Source organism: Salminus brasiliensis, chromosome 10, assembly GCF_030463535.1.
Source record: "Salminus brasiliensis chromosome 10, fSalBra1.hap2, whole genome shotgun sequence".
NCBI lineage: Eukaryota > Metazoa > Chordata > Actinopteri > Characiformes > Bryconidae > Salminus > Salminus brasiliensis.
Window position 1 is genome coordinate 40,781,566 of NC_132887.1, and position 17,961 is coordinate 40,799,526.

General features: G+C 43.9%; 1 protein-coding gene across 1 annotated transcript; it reads left to right on the forward strand.

Annotated features, from left to right (window-relative positions):
- The first annotated feature begins 515 nt into the window (after positions 1-515).
- Positions 516-16,265, forward strand: grhl3 (grainyhead-like transcription factor 3). Its single transcript, XM_072690618.1, has 15 exons — positions 516-532; positions 3,277-3,445; positions 3,625-3,689; positions 4,773-5,028; positions 5,187-5,272; positions 5,673-5,823; positions 7,210-7,321; positions 7,896-7,990; positions 9,217-9,375; positions 10,221-10,302; positions 10,742-10,872; positions 11,997-12,117; positions 13,231-13,316; positions 13,535-13,599; positions 15,276-16,265. Exons 1-15 carry the CDS (start codon positions 516-518, stop codon positions 15,391-15,393), a joined length of 1,713 nt encoding a protein of 570 aa, XP_072546719.1. The 3' UTR covers positions 15,394-16,265.
- The last annotated feature ends 1,696 nt before the right edge of the window (positions 16,266-17,961 follow it).

Below are 17,961 nucleotides of genomic sequence, written 5' to 3' on the forward strand. Positions count from 1 at the left end.
ACACTTTCACTGGTCGTAAATCTGTAGTTTGATCAGCAGAGACCAAAACCTCTGTGTGTTTGATCCAGAGTCAGATCCGCACGATGATACTGCGCCTTCATTAGCATGAGAAAGGGCTCCTCTTTCAGCCTGCTTTGGTTTCTGACTTTAAGTAACACTCACTTCACACCTGTTTGGATAAAGCTCGGCCTTTTATTACACGTGTTAATTACTCGCATTCACACACACTCTCACACACACCTGACAAAGTTTCTCTCCAGCACAGCGAGGGTTAACGGGAAGCACATCCACCTGTACCATCGCACACCTGTCCTAGTCCCCCTTCGGCCAATCAGACACGAGTGTGGGAAAGCTTACCTGACAGGGCATTTAAATGTGCAAGTAGCTGCAGGTTCCAAATCAAAACCTCTTCACTCCGCAGGATACACACACTCACACACCTGGCTCTCTCCGCTGGATCCTCACGAGGAGAGTGCAGTGAACGGATTTAATTTCTGCAGCCTCTCAGGGAAGAAATGACCAAAGAGATTGAGTAAGTCTGATTTACTTTACTTTTCATTTTTTACTTTGATCACAACCTCGCCTGCTTTCATTAGACAGTGGTCCTGGAGTTTCATAGTAACTCATAATAATAAGTATTAGCATTAATAACTCTAACCCTAACTCATAGGTCCTACAATATTGGAAAAAATTCGACTTCAAAGATTTTTGTATCGAACAGTAATTGAGTTTCTCACTTTGCTATCTGTATATCTTACACACTGCTGATACTACACTACATTAGCTCTACAGTTTGTAATAATAAGCAGTATTTGTAGGTCCGGGTTTGAGTATTAGGACAAGAAAATATGGAGATTTACTCTGAAATAGTCTAAATAATTATGTAATATTACAGAAATCAACGCAAATGTCATTTTTGCTGGTCAGTTTCTTTACTTAACATATCCAGACTGCTCTAGATAGTTCTCGGATGCTCATAAAATAAATTCCATTTTAATATTTTATATTTCTGAATTTAAAATGCAATCTTAAACCCGCACTGTAAACTGAAAACATTGTATTTAATTACAGTAAATTCAAGTTCTGCCTATAAATAAGATTTATCTTCATTAAACAGTGCATTTCTGAAGTAGTGAATCAACTCTGAAGTTCAGAAATGATTTTATTAATAAAATGTTTAATCTTTATTAAAATATTAAATCTTTATTTCAGAATTTCATGATTAATGGGCCAATAGAAATGCTCCAAAATGACTTAAAACAAAATATTTTTAATATTTTTGACTTCCATTGAAAGTTAAGGAGAGTTTTTCCACCTCCTGTCAGGTAGTAACTGGCTCGAAGTGTGCCAATATGGATTACAGTTACATTCGCTTTAAGAAAACCTTAATATTATTATCATTATTATTATTATTATTGTTATTATTATTTAAATAGAGATTTATTAGGAAATGATAAAAGTTGCTCTGTAGTTTGTAGTGTACTTACAATGCAGGACTGGTCTTATAGACGAACCCTAATATCACTGAGAATCATTATGTGAGAGTTTCTAATAATCTGTCCATCTTTCCGTCATCTCGGGGGCCGTATGCAGTACAGGCTTTATGCCGTACATCAGCCCATCTGTGTGACTCTGAGAGTGTGTGTGTGTTTACATCTCAGCACGCCGGTTGGAGTTTCGCTGCTCTAAGCTCTGACACCCCATCCCGTTTCTGCCAGAAAGAGCACATGGGGGTGGCTTTTAGAGATAGCTGACACCGACACACACACCGACACACACATGCAGCGCAGTGAGCTGTGTAAGAGAGAATAATTATAGTAGGTGTCTGTCAGCGTCTGCTGTCCTAGGGGCTTCTGTCTCACAATGGCTAGTCTGCGTACTGTACCACAGACACCCAATACGGCCATTCACAAATCCAGGCCTCGCCGCGCTAGCAGCGCCTGCCACTTCTCTCACACAGTCAGCAGGAGTTAGTGCTCTGTCTTTAGCTCAGTCAGCGTTTATCCCCAACTCCCCAACTCATCCCCATCAAAAGTACTGGATGGAGCTCCTCCACCATCACTCCAGAGAACACAGCTCTTCCACTGCTCCACAGCTCCTCAATGCTGGGGGGCTTTATACCCCTCTAGTCCACACCTGGCATTATTAGGCAGCATGGTGTCAATAGGGTCATGATGTTGATCTGCTCCAGAGAGTCCTATTCTATTGGCAGTACTTCTTCTCTACAGGGACTAGACAAGCTGTGTGTGCATTTGCACATCTGTGTCAGCAATGGGTGCAGCTTAAAGTAGCTGAATGCATTTAATAAAAGGGGTGTCCACAAACTTTAGTGTAGTGTAGCTTCCAACAGGACTAGCGGTGTAGAAAGAGGGAGGTTCTGGAACTTTGACAGTGTGGTATGTGTTGATTTGCTCAAGGAAATCTGCTCAGGTGTGGAGAGCTCGCTGTGTGTGAGCTCAGGTGCTAAAGCGCTAGCTGTGCGCAAACTCCCTGTTTGCTTGCTATCCGCTAATCCAGGGGGAAAAGGGGGGCGGGGGGGTCCCGCCAAATGAATCCCACTTAGCCCCTGTTTGAGGAGTAAGTGATCCTCGCCTAATGCCTGGCTTTAAGTTTGTTTTCCCCGGGCTAAACTGACTTTGTGGTGCACAAGCTAGCCTCAGGAGCTAAGAACAACGTAAACAGAAAGTCAAGAGTTTCAGAATGAGCGCTTTCAGCCGCTGACAGTGCTTTCACGCTTACTTCTTCCCCGCGGGATCCAACTGTGGAGGGTCGCCGTGTTTCAGCAGGTCGGATGTGGGACGGCGGCGTAAACAAAGAGTCTCCAGATTTGTGTTTTTGCAATCGAAACTGCTGGCGGCCTCGGGGCGAAACTCGGCAGCCGCTGAATACAGCTAGCATTGCCACATGTTCTGCTCTGGTATTGAGAAAGATCGAGATGTATCGATTGGGAGTTTAAAGGATTTCTTGGAAATCCCTGTGAAAAAAAGGATGCACACTAAGAAGGCCTGCAGGTATTGATCATCCAAAATCCTGACCTCACTATCTCTAGCTCTTGTCGCCGAATGCAATCAAATCCTCACAGCAATGCTCCTCCAAACTCTAGTAGAAAGCCCTCTTCTCTGGACAGTAGAGTTTACAGTTCCAACATAAGCAGGATCAGCTCTCTTTAACACCTGTTTTCTTGATTTCACAAGAAACAATGAATGAGCAGGTGTCCCAATACTTTTGGCATATAGTGCATTTGCCCATTTTCCCATTCTCTTCCTCTCTCTGTAGGGCGCTGATGATTTTGCAAAACGAGAATTTTACCTACCCACGCTACCCTGACAGTTACCTCATGGACTCCTGGAACTACATGGACGGTGTCGACATCACCAAGACCAAACCCAAGCTGTCCGCTGAGGATGACCTCACCAGCCTCCCCCTCTACTTTGACACTTGCAAGGTAAGTTCCGAGCCGGTCGAAGTTAGTCGATGCTGGTCCAGTGTCCAGTGCTGGTGTGGATCCCGGTGGCATCCATACCCGATACCCGACGAGTAATCCCGCCATGCCAGTGCTCAAAACCCACTGATTAACCCACTGACCGATGAATGTGTCCTGTTTTTTTGTTTTTGTTTCTGCAGACTCCGAAAGAGCAGAAGATGACCTCCTGTTCGCGTGCTGGCAGCATGTTCAAACCCATGGAGAGGTAAAAAAAAAAAAACTAGCTCAATTACGAATTCACTTCACGCCCTCCTCGAAAAAAAGAGAAAGGAGGAGAGGACAGGGGTGTTTCCCTGTCCAACCACAGGGACAGACACGAGAACCGGGTGAACGAAACCCGGCGTAGATGTTTCTCACAGGCTGGCCTTTCATTGCGGTGTGCGTGGAGAGAGGGCTAGCGGGATTAGCTCAGGTTTAGTTGAGGTCAGAGTTGGTTTAAGATGCTAATCCTCTTCCCCATCCCACCCCAGAGGAGACTGAGTCAGCGGCTTTTGTCCTGGTGAAAAATGGCAGGCGATTGGGAGCAGTGTGGTTTTCGCTTGTGTTCGAACCCGAGAGAAAGGCAAACAGAAGCAGAGAGGTGGATTAGCCAGCAAACAGCTCCCACCCAGCGGTCAGGGCACTCAGCCCTCAAACAGTGCTGAGATTGAGAGCCACTTCTGTTGACTTTGACACATTGTACAATCACAGCTAGGCTAACGTTAGCACTTGAATTAGTGTAAGTGTCTAAACTGGCATTGTAGCACCTCAGACTGCTCTGACTGAAGAGCACTTAGCTGAGCCGCGATTGATGTCAGCGCTAGCGCAAGTGATTAGCGCGCACAGTGTACACAACCCGGGCCTGTATTAGTGCTTGGTATACACTACAGCTCCAGATGTTTGAATGCATTCAGCTACTTTAAGCTGCACCCATTGCTGACACAGATGTGCAAATGCACACACACAGCTGGTCTAGTCCCTGTAGAGAAGAAGTACTGCAAATAGAATAGGACTCTCTGGAGCAGATCCACATCATGAACCTGTTGGCCTGAACCCTGCCGGGCCTAATGCCAGGCTTGGGCTAGAGGGGTATTAAGCCCCCCAGCAATGGTGCAATTAAATCAAATCCTCACAGCAATGTCTATCTCCTCCTGCAACATCTAGCAGAAAGCCCCTTCCCCCCTTCTTCCCCGGACAGTAGAGACAGTTACTCCAACTCTTTTTCAGCAAGTGTCCCAATACTTTTGTCCAGATAGCGTAGCATAAGTGACCAGCAAGTGTGTGAAATATTTGTCCTTGGTTCCTTTAGGACATCCAACGGTTCCTCCCCCGAGCTGACCACTCTGGAGAACTCCCACATCATGAAGCTGCTGTCCGAGAACATTTCCGCCAGCCAATCACAAGTCACCAAGCAGGTGTCGCCAGGCAACAGCAGCTACATCCAGAGCATGGTGGGCGACAGTTACGATAAGCAGGCCATCAGCAACATCGTGGAGTCCCTTTTGCTGACCACGCCACAGAAACCCTGGCATTCGGACGCGTCTTACCCGGACGCCGGCAGCGATGTGAGTTTTGGGGTCTGTCGGTATTGATGTGGTTCTAAAATGAGTTAATTACGAAGTGATTCATATCAAGTGATTCATATGAAGTGATTCAGCACTGGCTGAAATGGTTGTACAGTAATAAGGCTGTTATTAATTCCTGTTGTTTTCCACCACAGCAGCCTCTAGGCTACAGCAGCGACTTTGTCAGCCAGCCCAGCCCCGTTTACTCCGACTCCTACTCTAACTCGCCTCCAGAGAGATACAGGTGAGCCTCGTTTTAATCACGTACCTGTCCTTCACAATGTCAGTCATTTGTCTCTGTTATTGGGCTCCTCTAAGACTCTGGCCTTCTGACCCGTGCCAGGATTACAGTGCTGCAGGGGCAAGGCTGGTTGGTTGAGGTTTAATGGCTTTAAGCCTGAGGAGTCTTTGGACACGTTTGTTTGGATATAATGACTGAAGTGCATTTTAATAGCTCAGACTGTGTTAAGAGCTGCATTCCCACCTGACACAAGGTCCAGCTCTGCATATTTCCTGATTGTTCTGATGACCCTGATGTTCTGGGAGAAATTAGAATTGAACGATTGAGCTTCTAAGGGTTAATGATCTGAATACCTTTGCAGTTCTGGTGTTTTTAAGCATTTGTGTGTCTGGTTTTGCAGCAGGAATGATTTTCAGTTCATTCTGGGCGCCCCACAAGCCTCCCACAACAAAAATACTGAGGTGCCCATGGTCTACCTGAACAAGGGTCAGTTCTACCCCATCACCCTGCAGGGAGTGGACGGCAGCACTGGAGTGTCATGCAGCAAAGTGAAGGTGAGCAAGGTTTTCTGTTTACAAAAGGCAGTACAAGTACTATATATATGATTTAATTTTATTTAATGATAATTGGACCAATAGAAACTGTTCAAAATTATATTATATATTATATATTACTATTACACAATTATGTATATATATATATATATATATATATATATATATATATAGAAGTGTATTTATTATTAGTGATTTTATTTTATATATAGTATTTATAGTAATTTTGAAACATTTATATTGGTCCATTTATCATTAAATCAAGAGTGTCAACAAAAACATTATAATGTGTATAATATGTGCATTTGCATACAGCTGATATATGCAAAAAAGCACAAAAAAACAAATTAGCGACTACAAGGGACATGGGAAGGGCCCTCGTTAATTAAGTTTAGGGCCCGAGGAAAGAAGCTGACAGTTGGCCTTTAGAGCTGTTGTTCTGCTTTATTGTGAAACCGATTGCTGAGATTAGCTCTGGAGTGCTAAGGGCTAAACAGGCCAGTTCTCAGTAAGACCTTTTAATATTCAGGACTGGAAAACTGCGGGTCATTACAGCGATCATAATTCAGGCTACATCGTTAACTACTGCCGTAGTTTTCCAGTTCATTTCCAGCCCAAAATGTAGAAGAACCAGTCTCAAAACTGTGGCTCGTGGCTTGTGGCTCGGCTCAGTAGCGTGAGTCGGGCCGCTCGATTCTTCAGCACTTTGTTTCACAAACGAATGGTAACAGTAGCCTAAAAATCCTCCGGCCCCGCCTGATTAGAGGCCAACACTCGTCTTTCAGAGCTGCATTCTTGTTGTGGAGTGTGTGACGTGTGTGTTGGCATCAGGCCTTGGGAGCTAATGCTGCCTCTGGATGTGCCGAAAACACACACACACACACACACACCTGTGCGTGCAAACCCGGCCATGCCCCGTAGCCTTTAGCGCAAAGCCCGCGGTGACTAAAGCCTCAGAGATGGAGAGAGAGGGGCGTGACACACTGGGTTTTGTCACAAGGCATCTGAGTGCACACACACACACACACATATAATACACAGAGCTAACAGCCTCTGACAAAGGCGGTAAACACAGGTATTAGCTCGATGACAGGTCTGTCACGAGCTAGCTCTGAGAAAAGGGACAGTTTGTCTCCATTATTTACAATGTATTGTGTTTGTTTGTTTGTTTGTTTTTTATCTCGGGTTCTTAATTGTGATTACTGTGATCATTAACTGTGATTGAGTTCATTGTGATTATTACACATGCTAAATGTGCCAGTTTAGCTAATTTCATAGATGATCATTTCAGCATAGCTGGATTTGGACACGAGGCTTAATGTTCATTATAGACTAATCTCTCTCTCTCTCTCTCTCTCTCTCTCTCTCTCTCGCTCTCTCTCTCAGACTGTAGTCATGGCAGTGTTCGAGAACGATAAGAGTGCAGAGATGCAGCTGAAGTGTTGGAATCACTGGCACTCGCGGCAGCCGACCGCCAAGCAGAGGGTCATCGATATTGGTATGTAAACACATACAAACAGCACCGTTAACAGAACCACAGCTGATCGGAGAACACTGGGTTCTATCTGACACTGCTGACACTTTTTTTTTCTTAGAAAGGGCATCTCAGCTGTATTTCAACAATATTTCATATCATGACATTGATAAAAAAAAACATTGCAATCTCGCTCATCTAGGGCGTAAATGCGCACTACGGGGAAGTCCTGATACTGGGGTGCAGTCATTGTTAGGGGACTTTGTCTACACTGTGTCCTACACTGGAGCTACGAGGCCTATGCTGCTCTAAGCACTGTTAGCTTATGCTCAGGAATTAGTGTCAATCACAGAGCTCCCGTCTCTCACGTATTAGCCGTGATTCTCGTGCGATTATCCCTAATCTCTCATCTCACACCTTTTCAATTCTGAAACAACCCCTCGTTCCCTCCAGAACGACCTCCGGGTGAATTAGGCGACACTGAAATCAGACACGGTTACAGTTTAAGCTAAAGAAGCAAACTTTAGACACTGAACATGTCTGATTAACCAGATCTGTCTAATCCGGTCAGTCTAACGTCATGAACTTTTCTCCTCAGCCGACTATAAGGAGGTGTTCAGTGGAATCAGCAACGTGGAGGAGGTCGCGTTCAACGCCTTATCCTTCATCTGGAACACTAATGAAGAAGCTAAGGTACAAATGCACACACAGATACACCTGATAGTGTAGTGTGTGTGTGTGTCAAAAAGCCAAAGGAATTCTTGGCATGTCACCACTCCAGGCACCTGTCATGACAACAGGGAAGGAGGGAGAGAGAGAAAAAGAGAGAGAGAGAATGTCCTAAGGGCCATTTAGGGCGGGACGGCGAAACCAAGAACAGGTGGAGGAGCATCAATAAGAAAATAAGAAAACAAAAAGCAAAAGAAAACACACCTGATAATTATCGAGACAGAAAAAAGGGGCTGAAAGAAATGAGAAGGGAATAATAATGATGTCCAAATGTTTGTGGACACCCCATCTAACGAATGCATTCAGCTGCTTTAAGTTGCACCTGTTGCGGACCTGTTGGATGGAGCAGATAAACACCATGAACCTCCAGCATTGAGCTGTGGAGCAGTGGAAGAACTGTGTTCTCTGGAATGATGCTTCTTTATCTAATGCGTGTGGCTGAATGCTATCAAATCCTCACAGCAATGCTCCTGCTCCATAATCTAGTAGAAAGCCTTCTTTCCTGGACAGTAGAGACAGTTATTCCAACAAACAGTAGAAAACAATTATAGAAGAAACGATTTATAAGCAGGTGTCCCAATACTTTTGTCATTATACTATATACAGATAGTATCTATGTATGTTTATATATGCACAGACACATGTCTTATGTGTGTATATATCTGTAGCGCTGATCTCAGCTCTTTATGTATGTAATGTAAGCCTTGCTTTCTTTGTCACCTATGGTTCTAGACGTGTTCCGTCACGCTCTGTTTGTCCCTCTTTCGTTCCACACCTTTTCCTTTTAGAAGGGGGAAAAAAAAATGCTACGTAATCGTTCGCCCAGACCAGCGGCCCTTCTTTAGCGCATGACCAGGCGGGGTCATATCTCTTATCTCACCCTCTCTAACAGCCCATATGAGCATTATAGAGCATTATAGAGCATTATAGAGCGCCCCCTACGCTTGATGTAGTGTATTACAGTCTGTCAGAATGAGGGTGTGGATCATATGAACATTATAGAGCATTATAGAGTGCCCCCTACGCTTCCTGTAGTGTATTACAGTCTGTCAGAATGAGCGTGTGGATCATATGATCATTATAGAGCATTATAGAGCGCCCCCTACACTTCCTGTAGTGTATTACAGTCTGTCAGAATGAGCGTGTGGATCATAGAAATAATATTTTATGTTTTCGTGTTTTTTGAACAGGTGTATATTGGCATTAATTCCCTCAGCACGGACTTCTCCTCTCAGAAGGGTGTGAAGGGTCTCCCTCTGAACCTGCAGATCGACACCTACGACTTCAGCTCCGGCTCCAACCACCTCATCCACAGAGCCGCCTGCCAGGTCAAGGTGTTCTGTGATAAGGTATGCTTAGCTTTTCGTTTATGAAGGAGTTGAGAATTGAGGTTTAAGCCATGTGTGTTAGGGCGGGTGGGCAGGTCCTCCAACCTATCAGAAACTGAAAATTTTTTTATTTTTTTATCCTTTACGGAAAGCTCTCCTGCTAGACTGCTACTTCAACAGATCCGTAGATACTTCACGATAAGAGAGAAAAGGAGCTTTCTGTTCTTCTGTCTGGTTGAGATGGTAAACAATAGCACGTCCCACAGACACAGCATTGATCCCATTGTCCTGCTGGGATCTGATAAAGTCGTGCAGGCCCTCATCTTCTCCTTATCTCGATCTGATGGCCACCTATAGCCGTGTGTATAGACACTCACGCGTCAGACCGGTTCAGTCTCTGCATTTCCGCAGAACGAGGAAGCGGTGTGTTTTTCATCAGATGGCAATGAAAGCTGATTTTCTGAAAGCTTGAATTTGACTTGTTTTGATGAGAAGCTCGGGAGCACTTACGTCAGATGAAGATGGCAATCGCAGCTTCCAATAAAACCGAAAGGATCCAAAGGTCATTTCATGATGTCAGCAGCTCTTGAGGTTCAGTTGCCGTATCCATGCTCCACCCGCCAGTGTGTCCTTTCATAGCTACTTCCCAGTCAACCTAACCGGAACGATGTTTGTCACTTTTGACAGCTTTTTAATGAGTAAATAGATTTTTTAGGGGTAGAAATGAGGAAAATGGGCAACTTCAGCCACACTACAGTCACTATTGTGTAGTCTAAGATGTTTTCAAGTGTTATGTCCCATTTTTAATGTGATTAAAAAGGCAATACAGCTCTGAAATTCTCTCACATTGTGTTTTTGACTGACAGGGAGCTGAGAGAAAGATGAGGGACGAGGAGCGAAAAAGGACAAAGAGGAGGACCAAAACCAGCGCAGACTCCACTAATAACAGTGAGTGTCAATCACACCCACCAGCCAATTACACAATTACACATCACTGCACTGCTTATTGATTCCACTAAAAATGCCAGGACACACCCAGCAACGTGAATGAACTACTGAGACCTACATACCGGCTGTGAGAGGCTGTAAGCCTTAGCTGAGAAAAACATTTAACTCATATGAAAAAATATATATATATATTTTTTTTTTAATTACATTGATTACATGATTGCATTTGAACATACATTAATGCATATTCAACAAATGAGATATTGGCTGTGGAATATATATTTTTTATTAATTTAATTCATAATAAAAAAACTATATCTTGTTTCATTTTGCTGATCTTTTACAACATGCTGCATGTTGGTGGTTTTTCCTTTCTGTTTTGGGTTTAATGGACGTGTCCTAGACCAGTTGAGAACCAGTGTTGTCTCCTGTTTCTCAGACTCCAGCAAACACACTGTGGTGTCCAGCTCCATTGGGAAAGACTGTACCTTCTTCAAAACACTGGATGACCACGTCACTCAGCCTGTGCTGTTCATCCCTGAAACTCACTACAGCAACATGCAGCGCCTGGTAGGTGCCTGGTACACACACACACACACACACACACACACACACACACACACTCACACACACAAGCACACGCTTTTCAGGGTCATATATATATATATATATATATATATATATATATATATATATATATAAGTAATTAGCAATATGTAATAATAATATGCCCTATATATATATATATACATGGAGCTTTTTTTGGGAACATTTTTTTTTCATATTTCACACACCCCCCCATACACACACACACACACTCATACATACACACGTGAGACACCTCCAGGAATCCCAGGATTTGCGGTTAGCCTCAGTGCTGTCGAGTCATGTTCCATAGCGCCCGGAGCTCAGAGGGAGCAGGAAAAGTGTGGGAAAAAATGTAGTGGGCTGGGAAAAGGGAGAGCGAAAGTGTGTGTGATTGGCACGTTATGGAGTTTACACGACAGCCAACGAAACTCACCTGAAGAGCAGACGGCCACGCTGACTGACATTCGGGATTACCCTTTTACACACACACACACACACACACACACACACACACACACACACAGATATACAGTCGAGTGGAGGAGGGACACTGTTCTGACAGGATCCCTTTCCCACAGTCTAAGGCAGTGGACATGCAGCATGTGTGTGTGTGTGTGTGTGTGTGTTGTGCATGTAGTTCAGATGTGTATTTCTCCACATTTCAGCAACATCTGTGTGTGTACAGACATGCTTGCACACACACACATGCAGCACATGGCAGTGCATATACACTTACATACACACACACACACACACACACACACACACAAGACTGAATTCATTATGAGCCAAATGAATGATTCTGAATCATGCCAAAAGGAGTCAAATGTAATCAAATTGATTCAAATCACCGATACCCATAGTGTGTGTGTGTGTGCGAGAGAGAGAGACTATGAGAACAGACTCTCTGATCGGACAGTTAGATACACACTCCTGTGAGTGTGTGTTTGTGTCGTTATGTATCGCTAGGCTGCACCTGTGCAGGTGAGATAATGATAAGATCGTCCGGACCACCGTGCCCCAGAGCGAGATGGGAAACGAGGGCGCTCTTCCATGGCCTGTTCAGTCTCTCTGATGCTGATGCTGATTTTATCTGCGTCCCATAGGCGCCCCTTAGCAGCACAGAGGAGAGCGAGAGGAGTTCGCTAAAGCGCATGGCCGGCTTCGACTCGGAGCAGAGCAGCCCGCCAGCCAGCAAGCAGCCCCGCAGAGAACAACAACAGAGAGGTAAACAAGCCAGCAGCTAGCTTATTCACCCACACCCAGACACAGAACACACCTGAGGGAAGCACAGAGGGGTAGACACAGCGAAACAGGGTACAGGCAGTGATGGCATTGTGTATAGGTATAATTTGGTATAGGTATTGGGGTGGGTATGGATTGGTATAGGTATGAGTATAGGTATAATTTGGTATAGGTATGGGGTGGGTATGGATTGGTACAGGTATGAGTAAAGGTATAATTTGGTATAGGTACTGGGGTGGGTATGGATTGGTATAGGTATGAGTATAGGTATAATTTGGTATAGGTATGGGGTGGGTATGGATTGGTACAGGTATGAGTAAAGGTATAATTTGGTATAGGTATTGGGGTGGGTATGGATTGGTACAGGTATGAGTAAAGGTATAATTTGGTATAGGTATTGGGGTGGGTATGGATTGGTACAGGTATGAGTAAAGGTATAATTTGGTATAGGTATGGGGTGGGTATGGATTGGTACAGGTATGAGTAAAGGTATAATTTGGTATAGGTATGGGGTGGGTATGGATTGGTATAGGTATGAGTATAGGTATAATTTGGTATAGGTATGGGGTGGGTATGGATTGGTACAGGTATGAGTAAAGGTATAATTTGGTATAGGTATTGGGGTGGGTATGGATTGGTACAGGTATGAGTAAAGGTATAATTTGGTATAGGTATGGGGTGGGTATGGATTGGTACAGGTATGAGTAAAGGTATAATTTGGTATAGGTATTGGGGTGGGTATGGATTGGTACAGGTATGCGTATAGGTATAATTTGGTATAGGTATGGGGTGGGTATGGATTGGTACAGGTATGAGTAAAGGTATAATTTGGTATAGGTATGGGGTGGGTATGGATTGGTACAGGTATGAGTAAAGGTATGATTTGGTATAGGTATGGGGTGGGTATGGATTGGTACAGGTATAATTTGGTATGGGTATTGAGGTGTGTATGGATTGGTATAGGTATGAGTAAAGGTATGGACTGGGGATGTGTATGGATGGGTAAAGGTAACAGCATATAGGTAAATATAAAACCACTGTGATGATCAGAAGTTGAAGCTGTGGTTGTTGATTTGCTTGTGTTTGTGTTTACAGTGCTGCTGTACGTCCGGCAGGAGACGGAGGAGGTTTTTGACGCCCTCATGCTCAACGCGCCCACACTGAAAGGCCTGAGACAAGCGGTCAGTTCAGGCTCTCTTCCTCTTACTGTTCCCCTCTCTAATCTGCTCCTCTTTCTTTGCGTTTGTGTTTTTTCGGTCTCGTCTTCTGTCTCTTTCTTCTGTATTTCTTCATATCAGTTGGTCTCACTTTCTTTCTGTCACTGCCGTTCATTTTCCCTCTTATCTCTTTCTCACACCTCAGTGCGAAACTCATCTCATTCCGTTCTTCTCGCTCTCAGATTTCAGAAAAGTACGGCATGCAAGAAGACACCATTGGGAAAATCTTCAAGAAATGCAAAAGAGGGTGAGTAGTATTTTTCTCCAAATCGTAAATTAGCGAGAAAACAAAGCAGATCAGGCTCAGACGAGATGTCTCAGAGGAGTGGGGAGATGGCAGAGATAGGTCCTGCCGGTTAAAGCTAATGACAGAGCGGGTGCAGGAGATAAGGAAGGGCTAGGACGTGTTGAAATGCCCTCTCAGAGGTGAGGCGAGTGCTCTTTGGGTTTTCCGTCAGCTCTGTGGAAGCTAAGCTGACAGACCGGGCCGGCGAGAAGCCTTGCGGCTTTATGGAATGTCATAATTGCTGCTCGCTTTACAGGAAAGGAAGACTGTAGAACCAGAACAAAAGGAAGAGGAGCGAGCGGAGGATAGGGTGGTGTTTAATGTGTTCCGCCGTGCCCTCGGCGGGGAACAGATCACAGCGCTGATAGGGAGAAGGAGGAGGAGGGTTAGATGAAGCTTCGGTAGGGCAGGCGGTTGATTGCGTAAGAGCACGGGGTAATCAGAAGAAACAGAGAATTGCAAAGCTAATGTTGCTAACAAATAATGCAAGCTCATACTCCACCAATTAGCACCATGCAAACCGCTAATGCACTCTAATAGACTTGATGATGTGGTTTCTGACACTGTGTCCATTTTTATAGATTTGACACGGTTTGAGGAGAGGCAATGATTGATATATGCTGTTAGCACAATGCTAATTGGTGGGGTATAAGCTTCCATGACTTTTTAGCTACGTTAGCCTGAATGGGCTGAGGCATAGGAAGCCCAAAAACTGTCATTGAGAGCCACTGGTCTGGTCAGCCTAAGTGCAAATGAACACGCCGTCCACTGTGGAACGAGCCGGCCCCCAGCTATAGACCCTCATACACCTGGCTGATGATAGAGTTTAGACGAGCGGGACAGGTTATGCCACATTCTCTCTCTCTCTCTGTCCCCACCTCATGTCTTCAATCTGATGCTTGCTGTGCCCTCAGGCTTTGTAGACCTGGCACACACACACACACACACACACATATATATATATACATATATATATACGTACACAAACACAATCTCACCTGCAGGTGGAGCGTCGCTGTGATTTCTAACAGGTGTGCAGGTGCAGCGTTGCAGTGCGAACAGCGGAGTGTCTCAGCCCTGCCACTTTACTCTCTCTCTTTATTAGATTATTAATTATTAATAATCTACAAGAACTGTCCCTCAACACTGCTCTCTCAAAACGCCCTTTAAGAAATTTAAATCAAAGAAATAAAAGCAGTAAATAAAAAAAATAAAATAAGAAATTAAAATTGATAAAAAATAGCAATTGGAAATAAAACAATAAAACAAACAAATTATAATTAAAAATAAAAGGAGTAAATTAATATAATAGATCAAGAAATTAAAAAGAAAATAAAAGGAGTAAATTTAAATAAATGACAAACAAAAAAATGTAAACAAAAAACTTTTTCATTTACAAAATGAATAAATAAAAACACTAAATTAAAATGACTTTATTTGCTAAATGTAATATTAAAACAAATTACATTGCACATTTATTTAAATTTGAACATGTTTGCATGTTTTCAGTCTGCTTTTGAATATGGAGATAAAAATGTCTAAACTTTTATCCAAATTGTAATGAACAGTGTTTTACTCGTGTTCTGTGTTTGCCCTGATCATCACTAACATTCCTGTCTTGCTTTTGTGTTTTTCAGGATTTTCGTGAACATGGACGATAACATCATCGAACACTACAGCAACCAATCAGCCTTCCTCATCGACATCTCCGAGGTCATGGTCAGTCACTATCACGTGACGCTAATGGAGTTATGAGTGACGCTCTGACACAAACTCCACCCTCCCTCCTCCCTCCTCCCTCCTGGATATGTTCTCCCCCAACCTGCCAATCGAAAAGCACTGCTGGACGCAGATTCGACTGGGCTGCTGCTGTTGTCATGGCGACAGTAGAACTCTGCATCCCAACGACGGCCTCACGTGTGTACAGTTCCAGTTTAACCTCCGTCGTCATGAATATTGTATTTTACGTACGGGCGGGGTCACGGCGCGAGCGTGAGGTTTGCTTTGTAAATATGAAATTGTAAATAGAAATGATTATCGTTAATGAGAGAAGAGTGTGTTCGAGTGAGCGTGATTGATTGATGTACTTTGTGTTAGCCTTGCGACGTCTGCCTGTTTTTAAAGCCCTCATCATTTCCGTGGGAGGAATAAGGAATGCGGTAACGGTATCGCTCACGCATGCTGTTTGTTTTTGTTTGTCTGTTTGTTTGTTGTTTTTTTCAAATGCACATTATTCAGGCCGGCCCACACACTTCCGCTCAGGACACTGTAGCTTCTCGCTAGCACGCCTGTTTCACGAGCCCCTAGAGGGCAGTTTCACCCTCCCAACCGTCACACATTTCCACCTTCATGTCCAACGTTTCCATCAACCCACCAGAACGTACCCCCAGCTGTCGCTCCCCGGCCCCTCACATTTCGTCCTCCCACATTTAGTTAAAGAACGAGTCCAAAAGAACCACTTCAAAAATTGGAATTTCGAAAAATCCCTCAAATTGTTTGTTGTTTTGTTTCCCCTGAATGGCGGAAAACCGTCGTTCTGATTTCGCGCGTTTTTCCGGAATTTCGCTTCACAGTAGTTTTCTAACATTTCAGCTGCTTCGTGCTTCTGCTGTGTATCGCTGACATTTACAGCCTGTATTCCTTTTGTATTTCATCTGATTTTATAAGGAAAATAAAAACAAAAATACACAAAGTTCTGAGAACTCTTCTCTTCATCTTCGTTCTCTTCATCTTCTGCTCCTAAGAAGGGTTCTGAGGCAGCGGTTCTATACAGAACTGGGACAACCCAGAACGCCTGGGTACTTCAATGAGAAAGGAAGTACAAGGTGAGGGTTTCTAATAAAGTGGCCAGGGAGTGAGTTTATATCAGACACTATTCTCATCATCAAATCCTGAAAACGGCTGCAGGGAATACTGAGTATTATGGGATGGAGTCATTCTGAAGATGAAAGAGAAAGATAAAAGGAAATGATGTTCTCTAGCTCTGCTTTCTTACAGCTCCCATCTCTCTCTCTCTCTATATATATATATATATATCTCTCTCTCTCTCTCTCTCTCTTTCTCGGGTCTGTCCTGAAACAGCAGGAAGGTTAAAAATAACTTGAATTGAGAAATAATGAGATAGAGGTGAAGAAGGAGAGAGTGAGGGAGGGAGGGGTGAACAGAGATGGGGAGGGAGAGAGAGAGAGAGAGAGAGAGAGAGAGAGAGAGATGAAAATAGAGAAAGATGGTGAGAGACAAAATGAGAGTGGACGAGAGAGGTGTGGGAAAAAAGGACAAAAAAGAGAGAGAGGAATAGAGATGGAAAAGAAGAGGGAGGTCCGAGAGAGAGAGAGAGAGAGAGAGAAGAGAGAGAGAGAGAGAGAGAGAGAGAGAGAGAGAGAGAGAGAAAGAGAGAAAGAGAGAGAGAGAGAGGTGTGGGTGTATTTCATTCCTCATTAATAATTCCTTTTGACGTCATTCACATTACTCACACACACACACACACACACACACACACACACACACACCCTGCAAAAAACAAAAGAGATACACAAACAAACACACATCTGACCCTGTTATGATTATATCTCAGACTATCGCTTCATCTGTCAGCACCCACACACACACACACACACACACACACACATTGGCCTGCTCGGCGCATTCTTCTCTGAATGACTGACAAGTGTTTTCAGTGAGGCAGTGAAAACACGGGAAGCGTAGGGGGCGCTCTATAACACTCTATAATGCTCATATGATCCACATGCTCATTCTGACAGGCTGTAATACACTACAGGAAGCATAGGGGGCGCTCTATAATGCTCTATAATGTTCATATGATCCACACGCTCATTCTGACAGGCTGTAATACACTACAGGAAGCGTAGGGGGCGCTCTATAATGCTCTATAATGATCATATGATCCACACGCTCATTCTGACAGACTGTAATACACTACAGGAAGCGTAGGGGGCGCTCTATAATGCTCTATAATGATCATATGATCCACACGCTCATTCTGACAGACTGTAATACACTACAGGAAGCGTAGGGGGCGCTCTATAATGCACTATAATGATCCACACACTCATTCTGACAGACTGTAATACACTACAGGGAGTGTAGGGGGCGCTCTATAATGCTCTATAATGTTCATATGATCCACACGCTCATTCTGACAGACTGTAATACACTACAGGAAGCGTAGGGGGCGCTCTATAACGCTCTATAATGTTCATATGATCCACACACTCATTCTGACAGACTGTAATACACTACAGGAAGCGTAGGGGGTGCTCTATAACGCTCTATAATGTTCATATGATCCACACACTCATTCTG